At 40.1% G+C, this 21,589-nt stretch overlaps 1 protein-coding gene across 26 annotated transcripts in view; it reads left to right on the top strand.

Annotated features, from left to right (window-relative positions):
* Window positions 1-21,589, top strand: part of SPIRE1 (spire type actin nucleation factor 1) — a 196,402-nt gene that overhangs the window by 143,738 nt on the left and 31,075 nt on the right. For 15 of the 26 annotated variants that reach the window (XR_013408406.1, XR_013408405.1, XR_013408408.1 and 12 more), the window contains 2 exons: window positions 8,093-8,179; window positions 9,922-10,051. Coding sequence is in view for 15 of the 26 variants with exons in the window: in XM_077975376.1 (XP_077831502.1) it covers window positions 8,093-8,179; window positions 9,922-10,051 (217 nt within the window). In the remaining 11 variants the exon portion in view is untranslated. Of the gene's footprint in view, window positions 1-8,092; window positions 8,184-9,921; window positions 10,052-16,464; window positions 16,507-21,589 lie in introns of all 26 variants that reach the window. The other 11 variants (XR_013408412.1, XR_013408410.1, XR_013408415.1 and 8 more) reach the window with 3 other exon arrangements.

Genomic DNA, 21,589 nt, shown 5'->3' with positions numbered 1-21,589 from the left:
TCATGTCATTATATATTCAACATTATTTCTAAATGGCTCTTTTCTAGCTTATGGCTATTCTGGAGTTTATTAAACAAATGACCTTGTATCCCTTTATAAGCAACATATCTTGGGTATCCTTGTATGTAAATCTTTTTAAATGTCCACCATGAAATCCTTAAGTTCCTAGATGTGGAACATCTAGTTCATTGGCAAATTCTGACAGCTCTCCCTTTAAAACATACCCTGATTCTGACCACTTCCCTCCATCTCCACTTGAGAGATTTTTTTTTTTTTGAGACAGGGTCTTGCTCTGTCACCCAGGCTAAAGTGCAGTGGCACGATCACAGCTTCATTGTAGCCTCAACTTCCCAGGTTCCAGTGATCCTCCCACCTCAGCCTCCTGAGTAGCTGGGATCACAGGTGTGCGCCACCACGCCCAGCAAGTGTTTTTTGTATTTTTTGTAGAGACAGAGTTTCGCCATGTTCCCCAAGCTGGTCTCAAATTCCTGACTGAGCTCAAGTGATCCACCTGCCTCCGCCTCCCAAAGTGCTGGGATTATAGGCATGAGCCATGGCACGTGGCCAAAATATCTTCTATTCCACGCCACCATCATCTCTCATCAGACTATGACAGTAACCTCTAAGTGGCCTTCCTGCTTTCAAGCTTGCCCCTTTCAATCTGTTTTTCCCAAAAACAACCAAGTAGGCTTCTTAAGTAAAAAATGTGGTCATGTCAGTGCTCTGCTCAGAACCTTCCACTGGCTTTTCATCACACTTGGAAGAAACTCCATGTCCTTACCGGGGCCAGCACAGCCCACACAGCTGGGTCCAGGTTACCTCTCAGGCCTCATCTTCTGCTGTGCTTCCCGGGGCCGGCACAGCCCACACGGCTGGGTCCAGGTTACCTCTCAGGCCTCATCTTCTGCTGTGCTTCCCGGGGCCGGCACAGCCCACACGGCTGGGTCCAGGTTACCTCTCAGGCCTCATCTTCTGCTGTGCTTCCCGGGGCCGGCACAGCCCACACGGCTGGGTCCAGGTTACCTCTCAGGCCTCATCTTCTGCTGTGCTTCCCGGGGCCGGCACAGCCCACACGGCTGGGTCCAGGTTACCTCTCAGGCCTCATCTTCTGCTGTGCTTCCCTGCAGGGTTCTTCTTGTTCACCGCCCTGATCTCTGCCAGTGTCTCAGCAGTGCCTAGTGTGCTCCTGTAACAGAGCCTTTGCCTTGGATATTCCTTCTCTCAGGAAATCTCCTCTCCCATAGCCGCATAATTTGCCTCTTTACTTTTCAGGCCTGTGCTCAAGTTTTCCCTCATTAGAAAAGTCTTCTCCATCTCTTTACTCTCGTGTTTCACTAGCTGACATTGCCATATATTTCCAGATTTATTGTCTGTCTCCCTCACAAAGACAAGAACTTAGTTATTCTCACTGTTTATCCCCTTTGACAAGAACATGGGCCTGACATGCAACCAAATACTGAATACCTTGCTCGATAAATAGTTACGGGATGGATTAATGAATTCTGTCCACATTTTTGAGGAAATTTAATCAAAGTTATTTTATGTCAGAAGGTTCTTATGAAACATCACTTTGTTTTTTGTTTTTTATTTTTGAGACAGTCTCACTCTTTTTGCCCAGGCTGAAGTGCGGTGGCGTGACCTTGGCTCACTGCAACCTCCGCCTCCCAGGTTCAAGTGATTCTCGTGCCTCAGCCTCCCAAGTAGCTGGGATTACAGGCGTGTACAACCATGCCTGGCTAATTTTTGTATTTTTAGTAGAGATGGGACTTCACCATGTTGCCCAGGCTGGTCTCAAACTCCTGACCTTAGGTGATCTGCCGACCTCGGCCTCCCAAAGTGCTGGGATTATAGGCGTGAGCCACCATGCCCAGCCATGTCACTTGGTTTGATAGTTAAGTGGCTATTTGAGCTGCTCGTTAATTTTAATAAGCTAAACATTTCAACTAAATATCAAATCTGATTTACTTTACAGATGAGGAAACTGAAATTTAAAGATGCTCGGTAGTAACTTTCCAAGTTCAGACAGCTGGTTACAAGGCATAGCTGAGGCTCAGCCTCATTCTCTCTGACCCCAGTGCTCTGTGCTCTGTACATATTCCCCAGCTGCCCTCAGAAATACTGTGATGATTATTATTTATAACAGAAAGTTTTGCCCATTGCTTCACATCCTTATACAAATGGGTGTCCTTTGTGGCTGACCAATTTGACTGAAAGAAAATATTCTTTCATTTTTAACATCTACATTTATTTCATGCTTTTAAACATTTAAAAATCTATGCTACCTGTTTGTATTTGTTAATTTTATTTTAATTTTTAAAATATTTGTAAAGGACTTTTTATGTGCTAGACCTTATTCTGACTCTGGAAGGACGTATTACACTCTCTGTTCTCTCAAAGCTTCCAGTATTTTGGGAGCCACTGATAACCTGTAGAGAAGCAACTAAGTAGGGGGAAAAAACCCCAACATACACAAAGACCAACAAACATGAGAACAGCAAAAACAACTTGCCATCATTAGACGACACAACAGAATGCAGGAAACTGGAAAGGTGAGAAGAAAAGATGACAGGACAGAACCTGTGCGGCCTTGGACCTGAAGTAGGGGAATCTGGCGGAATAACGACGGACAAGCCATAGCCAGAGAGAAGGCTGGAAAGACAGGGGAGGTGGAGGTGCAGCTGCAAAGAGCAGGTGGTGTTTCAGAGAGGTCGGATGAGCACTGTGAAATGGTTAACAGATTTAGCAACATAGAAATTGTTTGATCCGTTCATTAAAGTAAGAGACACCACGTTTTATGGTAGTAGGTGAAGCAATGGTGACAGTGAGCAAACAGTATGAGTTTCGTTTTTTTTTTCTTTTCTTTTTTTTTTTTTTTTTGAGACGGAGTCTCGCTCTGTCACCCAGGCTGGAGTGTGGTGGTGCCATCTAGGCTCATTGCAAGCCCCGCCTCCCAGGTTTACGCCATTCTCCTGCCTCAGCCTCCCGAGTAGCTGGGACTACAGGCACCGCCACCTCGCCTGGCTAGTTTTTTGTATTTTTTAGTAGAGACAGGGTTTCACCGTGTTAGCCAGGATGGGCTCGATCTCCTGACCTCGTGATCCGCCCGTCTCGGCCTCCCAAAGTGCTGGGATTACAGGCTTGAGCCACCGCGCCCGGCGAGTTTCTTTTAAGCAGTGTTTAAAAGAAGATGAAAGATAGCATCTGGAGGAACACACAGGGCATTTTCTTTTTTTTGAGACGGAGTCTCGCTCTGTCGCCCAGGCTGGAGTGCAATGGCGTGATCTCTGCTCACTGCAACCTCCGCTTCCCGGGTTCAAGTCATTCTGCTGCCTCAGTCTCCTGAGTAGCTGGGATTATGGGTGCCTGCCATCACGCTGGGTCATTCATATTACAGCATGCTGAGGTACTTTGCTCCTTCTTTTTTTTTTTTTTTTTTTTTTTGAGATGTAGTTTCACTCTTGTTGCCCAGGCTGGAGTGCAATGGCGCAATCTCAGCTCACTGCAACCTCCGCCTCCCAGGTTCAAGCCATTCTCCTGCCTCCACCTCCCAAGTAGCTGGGATTACAGGCATGCACCACCACACCCAGCTAATTTTGTATTTTTAGTAGAGATGGGGTTTCTCCATGTTGGTCAGGCTGGTCTTGAACTCCCGACCTCAGGTGATCTGCCCTTCTTGGCCTCCCAAAGTGCTGGGATTACAGGCGTGAGCCACCATGCCCAGCGAGGTACTTTACTCCTTCTTATGGCTGTACAGGTGTATCATATTTTGTTTATTCATGACCCAAATGGACATTTGGGTTCTTTCCAATTGGATTCTTTCATTTTCACTAGCATGAGTAGTGCTGCGGTGTATAGTAGTGTACACATTTTTGTTTGAATACCTGTTTACAGTTATCTGGAGTATGTACCTGGGAATGGAGTGACTGGATCATACAGTAATTCTGTGTTTGGCTTATTGAGAAACTACCAAACTGTGTTCCACAGCAATTGCACCAATTAATATTCCCACTAGCAATGTATGAGGGGCCCACTTTCTCCCATCCTTGCCAACACTTGTTATTGTTCATTTTGTTTTTGATTATGACTCCCCTAACAGTGTGATACGATATCTCATTGTGGTTTTGATTTGCATTTCCCTGATGACTTACAGTGTCATACATGTTTTCATGTGCTTGTGGACCATTTGTATATCTTTGGAGAAATGTCTGTTCAGATTTTGAATTCATTTTTTAAAATTTTAATTTAGATTTGGGTGTGCATGTGCCTGTTTGTTACATAGGTATATTGCATGCTGGTGGAGATTGGGTTTCTAGCGTACCCATCACCTAAGTAGTGAACATTGTACATGATAGGTAACTTTTCAACCCTGACGCCCCTCCCAACCTCCCCACTTTTGGAGTTCTCCAGTGTCTACTATTTCCATCTTTGCGTCCCTATGTGCCCGTTATTAGCTTCCACTTACAAGTGAGAACATGCAGTATTTGGTTTTCTGTTTCTAAATTAGCTCACTTAGGATAATGGCCTTCAGCTCCATCCATGTTGCTGCAAGGGACATGATTTCATTCTTTTTATAAGGCTGTGTTGTACTCATTTTTTAATTGGATTGTTTGTATTTTTGCTGTTAAGTTGTAAGAGTTCTTTATATATTCTGGATAGTGGACCCCTGACAGATACATAATTTGCAAGTATAGACAAACACCCATTCTGTAGACTGTCTTTTCACTCTCTTGATAGTATCCTTTGATGCACAAAAGGTTTTAATTTTGCTAAAATACAGTTTATCTATTTTTCCTTCTGTTGCTTGTGATTTTGGTGTCATATCTAAGAATTCATTACCAAATTCAGTTCATGAAGATTTTCCCTTATCTTCTAACCTGAGACACTTATAAATAGTTTTAGCTCTTATATTTAGGTCTTTGATCAGTTTTTTTAGTTAATTTATATATATGGTGTGAGGTAAGGGTCAAACATTATTCTCTGTCAGAATTCCAATGACAATTTTTTTTGGCAGAAATGGAAAAATTGATTCTAAAATTCTTACAGAATCTCAAGGAATTCCAAATAATCAAAACAATCTTGAAAAAGAAAAAGTTGGTGGGCTTGCACATTCCCATTTTATAACTTACAACAAAGCTGTAGTAGTCAAAACAGTGTAGGATATAAAAACAGAATTCAGAGTACAAAAACAAACTCATACACCTATGTTCAATCCATTTACAACAAGGGTGCTGAGACCATTAAATAGAGAAAGAATAGGTCTTTTCACCAATTGATATTGGGACAACTAGGTATCAACATACAAAGAAGAATGTTTGGCCCTAACCTCACACTTCTTGAAATTTCATTAAGGGACCAATATCAATCACTAAACTGTAAGTTGGTTTTGTAGATTATTAGCTGTGGTCTTATGCCATCATTAATGGTTCTGTTTCATTTAAGATAAAAATAAAAGGCCAGACACAATGACTCATGCCTGCAATCCAACACTTTGTGGGAGGCCAAGGTAGGAAGATTGCTTGAGCCCAGGAGTTTGAGAGTAGCCCGGGCAACTTAGTGAGACCCCATCTCCATATAAATAAATAAATAAATAAATAAATAAATAAATAAATAGGCAGGGTGCGGTGGCTCACACCAATAATCCCAACACTGGGAGGCCAAGTGCTGGGATCGCTTGAGCCTAAACATTCAAGGCCAGCCTAGGCAACATAGACTCCCATCTCTACAAATAATTAAAAACTAGCTGGGGATGGTGGTTCACACCTGTAGTCCCAGCTACTCAGGAGGCTGAGGTGGAGGGATCACTTGAACCTGGGAGGTCAAGACAGCTGTGATCACGCCACTGCACTCCAACCCGAGTGATAGAACAAGACCGTGTCGCAAAAAAAGAAAATTATTTCAGAAACAAGATTGAGTACAGGGTAGACATTTTAAATTTTTCAAAGGAGATCATTTTATGTATTAGAATTTTTTTGTTGGGCTGGGCGCCCTGACGCGCGCCTGAAATCCCAGCACTTTGGGAGGCTGAGGTAAGCAGATCACCTGAGGTCAGGACCAGCCTGGCCGACTTTGTGAAACCCTGTCTCTACTGAGTAAAATACAAAAAAGCTTTTTATTTGTTTCAGGCATTGTTGCTCAAAAATAATACCAAGTTTCTATAACTGATCTTATTTACTTAAGCATCTACTATTTGTGTTCATCCAGGAATCATTTCTCATTTCACTTCAGAGAGCTTGTTTTCTTATAGGAAAATAATTTTACTGAGCCAGCAGCAGAATGGTTTTCACACAGCCACTTCTCCTTATACAGGTTTAGCATCACAAACCTGAATATCTGAAGTGCTCCAGCAAACTTTCTGGGGGCCAGTATGATACTCAAAAGACATTCTCATTGGAACATTTCAGATTTTTTGATAAGTATAATGTAAATATTCAAAAATCTGAAACACTCTGGTCCCAAGCATTTGGATAAGGGAGCTTCTTCCACCCGTACTGACTTAGGTCCATAATGGCCTGCTGCCTCCCTCAGGAGCATTGTCCCACATCTGTAACTGGGACCCAGGATACAGCTTCTGACTACCGAGGAGACTACAGTTAATATGCTTGTTTTGGGAATGGAACATATAGCCTTGGCCTCGGTTAATCCATTCTCATTCCTGCTCTTAGGATACAAAGAAAGCATGTGAAAATTAGCCAGAAAGATACATGTTATTCAGGAGTAGACTAGTGAGTAATATAAAAGCCTGATTAAATTGTTTTATAAAATAAGGGGTTTTTTTAAATCTACATAATATGAAATCCACAAGTAGTGGGTGGTGCCATGTTAGGCCACTGGTACTACTTCTCAGTCACCCTCGTTAAACTAGCAGTCATATGCCTGGCTTGGCTCAAGCAGCAGCAGTTATTCCTGAAGCTTGCTCTGGGCCGTCTTGCCCTCATTCAGGGCTGGGGGAGAGGGAGGACCAGCACAGGGAGGAAGAGGAGAGTGGATGTTGAGTAGGCCCCAGCAGGCTTGCCACACACTCTGAACTCAATATGGTGGTCACGTCTGGGGAAGGCACTGGGCATGGGAGTGACCATTGAGGTTCTATTTTGTTCAAACAAGACCAGGAAACAAATAGGACAAACTGGTCATGACTGTGCCTTCTAAGTGGTCAGAATGGGAATTTAAGTTGTTACTTCTTGTGGTTTTCTGGGTTTAAAAAAAAAATTCTAAAAAAAATTGTTTTTAACACATTGCTTTAAAAAGAGAGGACATTCGAGTACAGTCAGAGTCAGACTGGTCCTCCACAATAGCTCTTCTACTTAGAAGTTGTGTGGATGCAGGCAGATGTCCTCTGCTGTGCGCTTGAGTTTCGTTTACAAAGTGTGAATCTTATCCCTGGTTTTTTTCTATTACCTAGGTTTTTGTGGGGTTTTTTGTTGTTGTTGTTTGTTGTTTTTGTTTTGTTTTGTTTTTGTTTTTTTGAGACGGAGTCTCGCTCTGTTGCCTAGGCTAGAGCGCAATAGCGCAATCTCGGCTCACAGCAACCTCTTCCTCCTGGGTTCAAGCTATTCTCCTGCCTCAGCTTCCCAAGTAGCTGGAATTACAGGTGCCTGCTACCACGCCCAGCTAATTTTTGTATTTTTGGTAGAGACAGGGTTTCACCATGTTGGCCAGGCTGGTCTCAAACTCCCAACCTCAGGCGATCCACCTGCCTTGGCCTCCCAAAGTGCTGGGATTACAGGCATGAGCCACTGTGCCCGGCCTACCTACATTTTTTACAAGGAGGAAAATAAGAGGTAAAAGTTTTTTTTAATCATAAAATACTTAATAAGTTCAAGTATTATTTATTCCATTTACATTCATAATTTTAGAAACTTTTTGTTGAAATTTCCCAAAGTGATAGAATTAAGGTAAACTTGGATTTTCTTAAATTTCACAGTTTTTCCTCTGAATCACTCAGCCATTTACTCCCCACTTTATTGATTTGAAATGTATCCTTGATAATTACACTTCACTAATTTTGTGGCATACTTGAGATAACAGCTATACCCAGAAATTCATGAGAGTCTTAGATAGTCACATGAATCTTCTACTTTTTGTCTCCTTTTAGGTGAATGGTGATATTCCCCCTCGGTTAAAAAAGAGTGCTCATGAAATCATCCTCGACTTCATCAGATCCAGACCTCCTTTAAATCCAGTATGTAATTCGACATAGTTCTCTAGATTGGAGATACCATAATGAATTATTCTACTCTAGGGTTGAGTCATCTCTAGAACTCAGCTTTCCTAGGTGGTTTTTCCTCTGAGCGTTTTATTCTAAAGATGAAGCCCAGCTGTAAATTATATTCTTTTTGTTTTTGAGATAGTCTCACTGTGTCACCCAGGCAGAGTGGTCATGGTAGGATGGTAGGTCATGGTAGAGTAGAAAGACCTTGGACCATATGAACCTGGACTTGAACACTGGCTCCACAATTTAGCAGCCACACGTCTCTGAGGGAGCTCATCAGCCTCCCAGGGCCTTTATTTTCTCAGTTATAAAATGAAGATAATAACAATCTAAGAAGGTTATGGTGGGTTACTAAAAAATGTTAGTTTTAAAAACAGTAAAGTGGGATGTTCACAGCACTTTGGGAGGTGGCTCACACCTGTAATCCCAGCACTTCAGAAGACCAGGATGGGAAGATTGCTTGGGTCCAGGAATTCAAAACCAGCCTGGGCAACATAGAGAGACCCTGTCTCTACAAAGAAATTAAAGGAAAAAAAAATAGCTGTGTGCAGTGGCACATACCTGTTGTCCCAGCTACTCAGGAGGCTGAGGTAGAAGGATCACTTGAGCATAGGAGGTCAAGACCACAGTAAGCCATGATTGTGCCACTGCACTCCAGCCTGGGTAACAGAGCAAGACCCTTTCTCAAAAACAAAAAACACACAAAAAACAGTAGTAGTAATAGCCTGCACTGCAATTGATTACCTATCACGCTAGCATATAGGGAACATAATTATAACTGCTTAAAATTAGTTGAGCAAGCCAGGCTCAGTGGCATGTGCCTGGAATCCCAACCACTTGGGAGGCTGAGGCAGAAGGACCCCTTGAGCTTAGACATTCAAAGGTGTAGCCAGGCACAGTGGCTCATGCCTGTAATCCCAGCACTTTGGGAGACTGAGGAGGGTGGATCACTTGAGATCAGGAGATCGAGAGCAGTCTGACCAACATGGTGAAACCCCATCTCTACTAAAAATACAATAATTAGCTAGGCATGTTGGCACGCACCTGTAATGCCAGCTACTTGGGAGGCTGAGGCACGAGAATCGCTTGAACCCAGGAAGCAGGGGTTGCAGTGAGCTGAGATTGCACCACTGCACTCCAGCCTGGGCAATAGAGTGAGACCCCTTCTATAAGCATAAAATAGAATTTGAGCAGCCGGGCTCAGTGGCTCACGCCTGTAATCCCAGCACTTTGGGAGGCCGAGGCGGGCGAATCACAGGGTCAGGAGATTGAGACCATCCTGGTTAACACGGTGAAACCCCGTCTCTACTAAAAATTACAAAAAATTAGCCGGGTGTGGTGGCGGCGCCTTTAGTCCCAGCTACTCGAGAGGCTAAGGCAGGAGCATGGCCTGAACCTGGGAGGCAGAGCTTGCGGTGAGCTGAGATTGTACCACAGCACTCCAGCCTGGGCAACAGAGCCAGACTCTGTCTCAAAACAATAAAAATAAATAAAAATAAAATAAAATTTGAGCATGTATAACCAAATCACTCTGATATCCAGTAAGCTCCCTATTGCTTTAGGAACCTTAATATTTAATGACTTGAAAGTAGTCTTTTATCAAGCAGTGTTTCAGTCAATGAAATGTAGTTTATAATACTGTACTGTATGACTGGACTTCAGTAAAAATTATGTAATTACTCAAGTCTTTAGCCATTTTTCTTACTTTCAAGGTCTCAGCCAGAAAACTGAAACCAACTCCACCACGGCCACGGAGCCTCCATGAAAGAATATTAGAAGAAATTAAAGCAGAAAGAAAGCTGCGGCCTGTCTCACCAGAGGAGATTAGACGTAGCAGATTAGGTGAGTCCGCTGCTTCCTGTACTCAATCTAGAGTCATCCCCTGGGAAAAGGATCTTTATACACCCAGTCCTATTAACGTAAAGAGTTCTCATTCCTTGTTCATTTGTCTGTATCTCACTCACTCGTTCTCACTCTCACTCTCTCACATACATACCCCCTCACACTTACTTGAAATTGATAGGGTGGGAAATCCTTCCCCCTCTCTAATATTGAACTATATGAGAACATCATGCCATAATTGAAAGAGCTCTGCCAGTCTCTAGACTGAGGTTTTAGCAAAGTTTCTTTACCTCTCTGAGCATCATTTTCTTCATTGGCAGAAGGGGGATAAAAATTCCTCTTAACCTACAATATGACTATTATGTAAGAATTAAATAGGATTATGGTAAAAATACTTTATAAATTGTATTGCGTATACAAAGACAAGGTATTATATTTTAGAAATATAGATGACAGATATATAGTTTTACCTTATGTTTATTTATTATGGGTTTAAAGATATGGTATTATGTCATGAAAGCATGTTATTACCTGATACCACTTAACTTATTTCTAAACTTCCTTTAGAGTTATTATTTTTTATTTTTTAGTATATACTATAAGCACATATTGATTTTGATTTATAGAAAGGCTGTATTATAAGATGTTTGTAAACATTTTTGTTTATACGACTGTCTTTCCGTTTGTAAGACTAAAAATGCCCAAAGAATCCAGAGAAACTGCCTTTAGGAAAACAGTCTATAGTGATACCTTAACAGGAAAGGATCTGGTTCTGTGACTCCCACTCTGCTAGTTTTCTCCTCTGATCTCTTCTTCTGCCTCTTTCAGACTCTTGGACTTTCAAGTTTCTATCCTGGGTTCTGTTCTCCCTGAGCAACCATACCCTCTTCCATGGTTTTTGTTTCTGACTCCCTTCCAGCTCACAGTCTACATTGCAGTTCTCTAAAAATTCAGACTCATACGTCCAGCTGTCTGCTAGATAGAGCCTTCTCATATCCTACAAGCAAGACAAACCCAACATGTCCACAAGTGAACTCATCCTGTCTCTCCCCAAACCATCTCATTTTGTTTTCCCAATATAGAAACCTTAACATAATCTTTGACTCTTACCTGATGGCCAACTCCTGTTGATTTTACTTTCTCTGGATCTTTTTAATCTTCCACTCTTCTCAACCCAACAGCCACTATCCTAGCCGAGGTTGTCATCTGTCGCAGCAGCCCTGACTCTCCTCTTGCTTCCAGTCTTGAACTCTTCCACCACTCCATATTGATTTTTCTTGTTTAATCCTGGCCCTTCTGTTTTGTGACCTTCGTGATGACAGGGCCCATGTCTGTCTTGTTCGTTGTTGTGTCCATAGTACAGCACTGGGCTGTACAGAGTACTCTCATGGGTTGAAATAATTAAATGTACTTTCTGGTGACAAAGCTTCAGAGTGGATCACTTGAGCCCAGGAGATCAAGGCTGTAGTGAGCTGTGATTGCACCACTCCACTCTAGCCTAGGTGATAGCAAGATTCCATGGAAAGAAAGAAAAACAAAAAAAATCAGTTGACTGTATATATGTGGGTTCATTCCTGGACTCTTTGTTCTGTTCCACTGTTGTTTGCCAGTACCATGCTGTTTTTTTTATTGTAACTTTATAATACATTGTAAGATCAGAAAGTGTGATGTCTCCGGCTTTGTTATTCTTTCTCAAGATTGGTTGGCTATTCATTGTCTTTTGTGGTTCCATAGGAATTTTAGGATTATCTTCTATTTCTGTAAAAAATACCATTAGGATTTTCATGGGGATTCTGTTGGATCTGTATATAGCTTTGGGCAGTATTCACATGTTAACAGTAAGTCTTTCAATTCATGAACATTATTCTTCCATTTATTTCTGTCTTGTACTTTTTGTGTATAAATCTTTTACCTCCTTAATTAAATTTACTCCTAGATATTTTATTCTTTTTGGTGGTGATGTCAATGGGATTGTTTTTCTAATCTCCTTGATAGTTTGTTAGAGATAGAAAACTCCATAAATTTTTTTTTCAATACACTATCTATAAGATCATGTCATCTGCAAACAGGGATACTTTTATTACTTTCTTTCCAGTTGGATGCCTTTTATTTCTTTTTTTGCCTAATTGCTCTGGCTAGAACTACCAGTACTATGCTGAATATAGAAGTGGTCATCTTTGCCTTGTTCCTGATTTTAGAGGAAAAGCTTTCAGTTTTCCCCTGTGGAGTGTGATGTTAGCTGTCAGCTTTCCATATGTGGCCTTTATTATGTTAAGGTAATTTCCTTCTGTTCCTAATTTGTTGAGTGTTTTTATTACGAAAAGGTGTTGAATTTTGTCACATGCTTTCTCTGCATTCGAAATGATCATGTGATTTTTATTCTTTATTCTATTATGGTGGTATATCGTGTTAATTGATTTTCAGGTCTTAAGCTATCCTTGCATCCCAGGGATAAATCCCACTTGGTCATGATGTATGATCCTTTTATTGTGCTGATGGATTCAGTTGGCTAGTATTTTCTTCAGAATTTTGAATCTATATTCATTAAGGATTTTAGCCTGTACTTTTGGGGGTTTTGGCCCGTAAAACAAAATTAGAAGTGTTCTCTCAGCTGGGCGCGGTGGCCCAAGCCTGTAATCCCAGCACTTTGGGAGGCCGAGACGGGCGGATCATGAGGTCAAGAGATCGAGACCATCCTGGCTAACACGGTGAAACCCCGTCTCTACTAAAAAATAAAAAAAAACTAGCTGGGCGAGGTGGCGGGCGCCTGTAGTCCCAGCTACTCAGGAGGCTGAGGCAGGAGAATGGCGTAAACCCAGGAGGCAGAGCTTGCAGTGACTGAGATCCGGCCACTGCACTCCAGCCTGGGCGACAGAGCGAGACTCCGTCTCAAAAAAAAAAAAAAAAAAGTGTTCTCTCGTCTTCAGTGTTTTGAAAGAGCTTGAGAGGGATTGGCATTAATTCTTCATTCGGTATTTGGTAGAATTCACCAGCGAATCCTTCTGGTCCTAGGCCTTTGCTGGGGAGCTTTTTGATTAGTGATTTGATCTCTCATAGCAAGCCTTTGTCACATACATATTCTTCAGTTTCACTTTTTAAAATTATATTTAGTTGCTAATGGAAACCCTACTTTAGAATAATTAAATATCATTTTTATGTTAAGTATGTCTTTATTTTAACCTTGACAGTTGGTATTTCACAACAACCAGAATTGAGCTGTTATAGAAAGATACTGTTCTGTAAGAGTGTTACTTCTAGAATTCTGAGTTCAAATTGATATTAAACCCTAATTGTAAAGTAAGGGATTTTGGTCATTTTTTCCTACAGAGCTACATTGGTTCTTACTATACAGTTTTGCTTTGGGGAATTCAGTTATGATAATATCGGCAGAATTAACTTGAAGAAAAGTTTCCCTAAATATTTGTATCACTTTTCCCCTACATGTAATTGCAAGTAGGAGCTCACTGCAGCAATGGCAAAAATGTCTGAATGTTTAAAGAAGAAAATGTTACCCATAATTACAACAGCCAGAGGCATCCACTGTGAATTTACTTGTGCATTACAAAATGAGGATGAAAACTGTATATACAGTACTCTGTTCTCTGCATCTAATGTTTTATTTGGCATGACCATCTTCCTATGTCATTAAATATGACTCCAAATATGATTTATAAGGTTGTGATGTCCTAACAGATAGCTACTTGGGTTTTATTTACCTATTTTCCTGATTTGCTGGCTTTTTCCATTTTTTCCTAGTAAGTCTGAAATTACTATTCTTATACATCAGTCTTTGTTCATGTCTCTGATTATTTTCTTTCTTCTAAACATCTTAATTGACATGATCCTCAATTTTTATTCTCTTTTTGGTATAGAGATTGGAAAATATATAAATGTCATCTCCCAAGAAATAATTGCATCCCCTTCTTAACACAGTAGTCAACCTTATTTCAAAAGAGATATTCATGTGCTAGAGAAAAAAAGAGCAGAATAAGAAGATACTAGAGAAGATGGAAGAGTGCTGTGGCAATATGTAATATTTTATTTGCTTTACGTAATTAGGAAAATCTAGAGTAGGTAATATAGGAGTTTAGAAGTACAGGTTTTTGAATGGTGAGTGGAAGTTTTTTTTTTTTCTTTTTAGAATACTTTTCTGAGATAAGTTCAAGGAAGATTATTTTTGTCAACACAAAATCGCTAACCAATCTCCTGTGAGATAACTAAAACACAGTAAAATGCCTTTTAAAACATACATCCTAACTTACACATTAGGATAAAGATATTCAGTGAGGCATTGCTTTGGCTTCAGCAGTTTTGGAGAATATGGGCAGTCCTGGTAGATTTCGTTTTTGGAATGGAAAACAAAGACTATGCTTTGTTGGAGAGGAAAGGAAGAATGGCCAATGGATATCTGAAGTCCTGTGCTTCAGTGTCTGATGTGGTGGTTTCTGAACAATCCTAGGAAGGCTGAGGAGCCTGGGTCACAGGAAAGATGTTCTCTCTTTGATGCATTCTTCTAAAGGTACCGCTAAGAGCTTTGGACTACAGCAGTGAAAATAGATAATCTTCACTGTCCTGAATCATCACATCTCTCCAATAACCTTTTTAACAGCTTTATTGAGCTATATGGCATTTATATACCATAAAATTCACTCATTTAAAGTATACAATTTAGTGGTTATTATATGCAATAAATTTTAAAAGTAGGGTGCTTCAACAGGAAATACATAATAACTTCATTTTTAAGAAATGATGGGCTGGGCACAGTGGCTCACGCCTGTAATCCCAGCACTTTGGGAGGCCAAGGTGGGTGGATCATGAGGTCAGAGTTCGAGACCATCCTGGCCAACATGATGAAAAACTCCATATCCACTAAAACAACAGTTAGCTGGGCCTAGTGGCAGGCACCTGTAATCCCAGCTACTGAGGAGACTGAGGCAGGAGAATCGCTTGAAGGCTGTAGTGAGCTGAGACTGCACCACTGCAGTCCCTGCACTCCAGCCTGGCAATAGAGTGAGACTCTGTCTCAAAAAAAAGAAAGAGAATTACAGTAGTCTTCTTTTATCTGAGGGGGAGATATATTCCAAGACCCCGAGTAGATGCTTGAAACCATGGATAGTACCAAACTCTATATATGCTATGTTTTTTCCTTTACATGCATACCTGTGAAAAAGTTTATTTTATAAAATAGGCTCAGTAAGAGATTCACAATTACTAATAATAAAATAGAAAAAGTAATATTCAGGAAACATGCAATTTAAAACTTATGAATTGGCTGGGCATGATGGCTTACGCCTGTAATTGCAACATTTTGGGAGGCCGAGGCATGTAGATCAGCTGAGATCAGGAGTTCGAGACCAGCCTGGCCAATATGGAAAAACCCTGTCTCTACAAAAAAAACAAAAATTAGCCGGGCATGGTGGTGGGCGCCTGTAATCCCAGCTACTCAGGAGGCTGAGGCACAAGAATCGCTTGAACCTGGGAGGCGGAGGTTGCAGTGAGCTGAGATCACACCACTGCCCTCCAGCCTGGGCAACAGAGCGAGACTCCATTTCAAAATAAATAAATAAATCTTATGAATTATTTCTGGGATTTTTCATGTAATATTTTTGGATCATGAGTAACGGAAACCATGGAAAGTGAAACTACAATAAGGAAGGACTACTATTTTCAGTTTTTACTGTGTGTCAAGCACTATTCTAAGCACCCTTTTTACATGAAGTTATTTAATCTTTATAACAATTCCGTAAGATAGGATTATTCTCATTTTACAGATGAAGTAACTACAGCACAGAGAGGTTAAGTAACTTGCCTGGGGTCACACTGCCAGTAAGTGGCAGAGCTGAGGTTCAAACTCGGGCAGTCTGACCGTCCTTCAACTACTAGGTTTTACGGTCTACAGTAGATAGTTTATTGACACATAGTGGTGATGCTGCTGAGCTAGCTGAACTGAGAATTTTTTATAAACTGTTTCGCCTTTATTCCGAGAGCCAATTTTTCATCCTGATATAAATTATTGAAGGATAGATTTACTCTGAAATTTTAAAGATGTTATATGTTCCCCAAAATCATGTTTTAAAACGTGACTTTTAAAAAAATCTGTATTTAAGTGAGAAAGCCTATTCTGTGATTATTTAAAATGTTTGTATTTTTATCATGCTTTCATTTTTAACTTGTTTTTAAAAAAGTTACTTTTTCCTTTTATTGTTCCTCCATTTCAAGTCTTAGTGATGTAATTGAAACTAAGACTCTTGCATGGTTTTAATGTATTTGAGATTTTCATTCACTAGCTTCTGCCTTAGAGCCTGACATGTAGCCACTGAGGGTCTTCATTAATCCGTTCCCTTTTTTGTCCTCCTTGTATATTCCTAACAGCTGAATTATTTTCTTTTTATTGTTTGTTTTCTTTTTTTCAGCAATGCGGCCACTTAGCATGTCTTACAGTTTTGACTTGTCAGGTAAAAAAAACAAAAACGCTTTTACACCTGACGTGGCTTTTGTGGTTTCTGTGAAATACATTTCATTCATCTGCTTGTTCAAACATGTTAAAAAAGAAAATGGAAAGGCTTCTTCTAAGCCATGGTCAGTAAAATAAAACATTCTGCCTATTTGAAAGCAATATACGTAAAAAAGATACAAGACTACAGTAAATCTGTTTTCTCCCAAGCAGTTTTGGAAGAACCATCACACCATACTCATGGTTCTAGAAAATGGTGCCCATCTTATGGTGGCTGTCACTGCCCAGGCTCTTCTAGAGCAATGAGGTTAAAGCCTACAGCAGACCTTTGCCCTAAGAGAATAGAAAAAAACTTTGTAGAAACAAAATTCTGATGCATCTACTTCCTGTTCTCTAAAGCATTCAGTTATTTAAGTAACTAAACTTAAAATGGTTATCTACTTCAGATGACAGCACCTCAGTTGATGGGCAAGAACTGTCTTTTGTATGTTTGTGCTCAGTGGATAAAGCCTAATCACAAATGACTTTGAATCATGATTACGAGTATAAAAATACAGGCCAGGCGCGGTGGCTCACACCTGTAATCCCAGCACTTTGGGAGGCCGAGGTGGGCAGATCATGAGGTCAGGAGATCGAGACCATCCTGGCTAACATGGTAAAACCCCGTCTCAACTAAAAATACAAAAAAATTAGCCGGGCGTGGTGGCATGCGCCTGTAGTCCCAGCTACTTGGGAGGCTGAGGCAGGAGAATTGCTTGAAGCTGGGAAGCGGAGGTTGCAGTGAGCCAAGATTGTACCACTGAACTCCAGCCTGGGCAACAGAGTGAGACTCAGTCTCCAAAAAAAAATAAAACAGTGTAAAAATACAAGAGCATTGTAATGGCTTTGGTTGTAATATATACTTACGTGCCTCAGATTTGTAGTGCAAGTTTAGACCTTTCTGTTAAACAGAGATTAATAGTGAAATGACTAAATTTGGTCTATAAAATCAACCCTTTTTAAATTAAAACTTTAAATATATATGAGTGAATTTTCTTTTATTTATTTATTTATTTTAGGAAATAGAGACAGGGTTTCACCATGTTGCCCAGGCTGCTCTCGAACTCCTGGGCTTAAGCAGTTCACCAACTGGCCTCCCAAAGTGCTAGGAATACAGGCGTAAGCCACCTCACCCAGCCAGTTGAATTTTCAAAGCCAACTTAATCCCAGTAAAATATTTTGCAAGTTAGAGTTTTTAATTTTGGAAGCTACTGTTTTAAGTATAAAATGAGATGAGATGTTGGCACAAATATTTTCTTTCAGGATTTTCTGTTAAATGCCGTGGAATGCCTCAAGATACAAAGAATTGTTGGCATACCTTACTTACAAATTCATGTTTAAAGAGTTCTAGTATATTCTGTATATGAATATTTATTGAGTATCTTCCAGCTACAAAGCTAGTTTCCAACTGTTTTTAAATCTTCTGCTTATTTGTGTAGGTATCAGACGTGGCTATAATATTTTACAATCACTCAGTTACTATTTTTGGCTGACCACAGAAGAGCTTTTCCTTTTTTCTTTATTCACTTGGAATTTTTATTTTTTCAGCCATTTGCAAAGTGACCTTGTAAAAAATTTGATCTGGAAAATAAATGCAGAAAAATAGTAATGCATATGTCAATACTAATCCCCAGAAGTTGGCAATATACATTACAGACACTCTATCTTTTTTGAATATCTACAAAAGATGCTTCTATTAGTTGGACCACAATAAGGAAGGGAGTGGTTGGCTGCCTAAACACATTGGCCATTGGCTAATCTAAATTAGGCACACATTGCTGATTTTGACAGTATGCTCCATGCATGCTCACACACCTCATGTACAGGTATGTTGTGTGTTCTATGTTCTTGCAGCCTATACGATGGGTTCTGTTTGGAAAGAAAACTCTTGGTACTTAAATTTCTTAGTGTAAAAGGGTAGCAGAGAATTTTTATTTGGTTTCACTGCTTATCATTTGCTGTAATTTATTTCATGTCTTCGTGTACTTTGTGACTTCCTAATGCTTCATTCTTGATTTCTTGTGCTGCTTTTATGTTTTTCATTGTTGCATTTTAACTATTAATTAAAATTGCCCGAATTATAAATAGAAAAGATTGATTCATTCTTCTAACTTAAATGCAAAGATTGGAGTGCATTTTCTGAGTTAGAAAATGAACAAACTAGTGAGAAACATTGTAAACATACAGTGTAGATGATAACCCTGAACTTAAGTACAAGATAATGAAGTATATTCTACAGCTTAAGTATATCTTAGAAATATTAATTATTAGTGAAAATCTTTATTCAACATCACTTATGGTAAGTATAACTTGTTTTTCCTATACAGATATTAAGTATATAATCTATATGTCAGTCACATTTCCTCACACTAAATAAGGCAATAGACATATATTTAATATCATGGGTATGCATTTTAGGTTCTAAACCTAAGGTGTGTGATTTCTAAAGCCATATCTAAATATTTCATCTCTTAAATATTTTGCTTACATATAAATATCACCAGTTTTTTTTAAGAAATGCCATCTTATATATAAGAAATACAAAGCCTATCCAAGTGTTTTGCTTTTCTCATGTGATACATTAAAGTAAAAATGGTAATTTATTCATTTAAACAGAAAAATATAAGTAATCAAGCTTCTTAAAAATACATTTTCTGGGCACAGTGGCTCACGTCTATAATCCCAGCACTTTGGGAGGGTAAGGTGGGAGGTTTGCTTAAGCCCAGGAGTTTAAAATAAGACCAGCCTGGGCAATATGGCAAAACCCTGTCTCTACACACACACACACACAAAATACTAAAAAATTAGCTAGGCGTGGTGGCGCACACCTGTAGTCCCAGCTACTTGGGAGGCTGAGGTGGGAGGATTGCCTGAGCCCAAGAGGTCAAGGCTGCAGTGAGCCATGATTGCACCACTGTACTCCAACCTGGGCAACAGAATGAGACCATGTCTAAAAAAAAAAAAGTTCGATTAAGTCTTTTGCAGATCTGTGTTGTGAGATAAAATCATTCAGTGTTTAGATCATCTTGAAACCTGGCTGTTACATAACCCATTTTTTATTTATTCAGTTTTTCTCAAAGCTTTGAATTTAATACAGATGTTTTCTTTCACTACTGTCAGTCAATTAGCTAAAATGACAGTTATCAATCTCATAGCACAGGGTTCAGGCAATTAGAGAGCTGTTGGACAATTTCTCAAATCCCCTGCATTGAGAATGGACTGAACTCAGGGCAGCCACTGTCATTTGACAGCATTCCCTAAACTTCAGTTCATATACCATCTTTATAATTTTCTGCCAGCCTTGAGTGTCACCAGTACTATTAAAATTTTTAATGCGCCATAAACAACTTTAAACATCTCTCAAGCAATAAAATCATGGATCTTAAAATACAGTATGCTTTTCTGTAGCAAAAAAATAGAATATTTTTTTTCCCAGCACATTAAAATAAATATGGGCTGCGTGTGGTGGCTCACGCCTGTAATCGCAGCACTTTGGGAGGCTGAGGCGGGAGGATCACGAGGTCAGGAGATTGAGACCATCCTGGCCAACATGGTGAAATCCTGACTCTACTAAAAATACAAAACAGCTGGGCGTGGTGGCACGTGCCTGTAGTCCCAGCTACTTGGGAGGCCGAGGCAGGAGAATCGCTTGAACCCAGGAGGCGGAAGTTACGGTGAGCCGAGATCGCGCCACTGCACTCCAGCCTGGTGACAGAGTAAGACTGTCTCAAATAAATAAGTAAATAAATAAATAACTGCCAAAACTATTTGAGTGTTCCTCTGTGCAATGGTATGCATGCAGTGCTATTCTTAGGGAAACTCTGATTTTGTTGATTGGAAATGTGGGGCCAGCGTGGAAAGCTGGTTGTGTTTCTCTTATTATAACTCCAGTTGTAATAATTAGAAAGTGACCTGCTGCCAGGTCAACGGTGGGAGCCTCTGTGAGTACGTGGCTAGGAAAGGTAGAAGGTGTGTGCGTTTGAAATACTTGTGCTTTCTCTTAGAAAATTCCTACAAAATGTCAACAATTCTATTTCTCATTATATCTCCTTTTAGAAGATTCCTATAAAATATCAACAATTCTATTTCTCTTATCTCCTTATTGAAATATTTATTTTAAGATTTTTACATTTATAATTTGTATAAAACCTTGCTGCTTTTTTCCTTTTGTCCCTTTCAGCACTCCCCACCACCATCACCAATTCTTTATTTGTTCTAGCTATGTAATGCCTGGGAAGGTAACAATAAAATAAACGCACGTGTTGTCAAGTTCTCAATTAAAAATTTTATGTAAAAATTAATAGACAGCTGTTCTTCCTTCTTTCCTTTTTCCCTCCCTTCTCTTTCCCTTTTTTCTTTTTCTTTTCCTTCCATTATTTCTAGCTTGTTCATATCCTTCAAAAATAAGCAGAAATCATAAATATTAAATAGGATATATATCATTTGTAATAAGAAATAATTTACATGGTTCTTATAAATAATGTCAGGGAAAGCTGCACTAGAACACACTTGTATACCACATGTGTCCTGGAGCTCTACCTCTCATCCTTAAGGTGTGTAAATATTACTTGCTTGGGGGGAAATATCCTACTTATAAACAGCACATTCTTGGAGGGGGGGGTTGTTCTTTTTTTTGAGACACAGTCTCGCTTTGATTCTCCTGCCTCAGCCTCTTGAGTAGCTGGGATTACAGGCGTCCACCACCACTCCCAGCTGATTTTTGTATTTTTAGTGGAGATGGGCTTTCACCATGTTGGTCAGGCTGGTCTCAAACTCCTGACCTCAATTGATCCCCCTGCCTCAGCCTCCCAAAGTGCTGGGATTACAGGCGTGAGCCACCACGCTGGGCCACATTCTTGTGTTTACAGTAACCTCGTTTACAGTGCTTTCCCCTCTAAAAGAGCATCAGTCAGTCTTTTTCACTTTAGCACTTAACATGCCCTTTGCCCCATTTACGGCAGCCTCACAGACTGTCCGCATGCAAAGAGCAGTTGAGTGTGCTGGTCTATAAATTGCATCATGCAGTAACTGCTCTTTTTCACTTC

The sequence above is a fragment of the Macaca mulatta genome, chromosome 18 (assembly GCF_049350105.2).
Source record: "Macaca mulatta isolate MMU2019108-1 chromosome 18, T2T-MMU8v2.0, whole genome shotgun sequence".
In the NCBI taxonomy this organism is placed as follows: Eukaryota; Metazoa; Chordata; class Mammalia; order Primates; family Cercopithecidae; genus Macaca; species Macaca mulatta.
The sequence above is the reverse complement of the archived record's forward strand: the minus strand, read 5'-3'. Positions and strand labels throughout refer to the sequence as shown.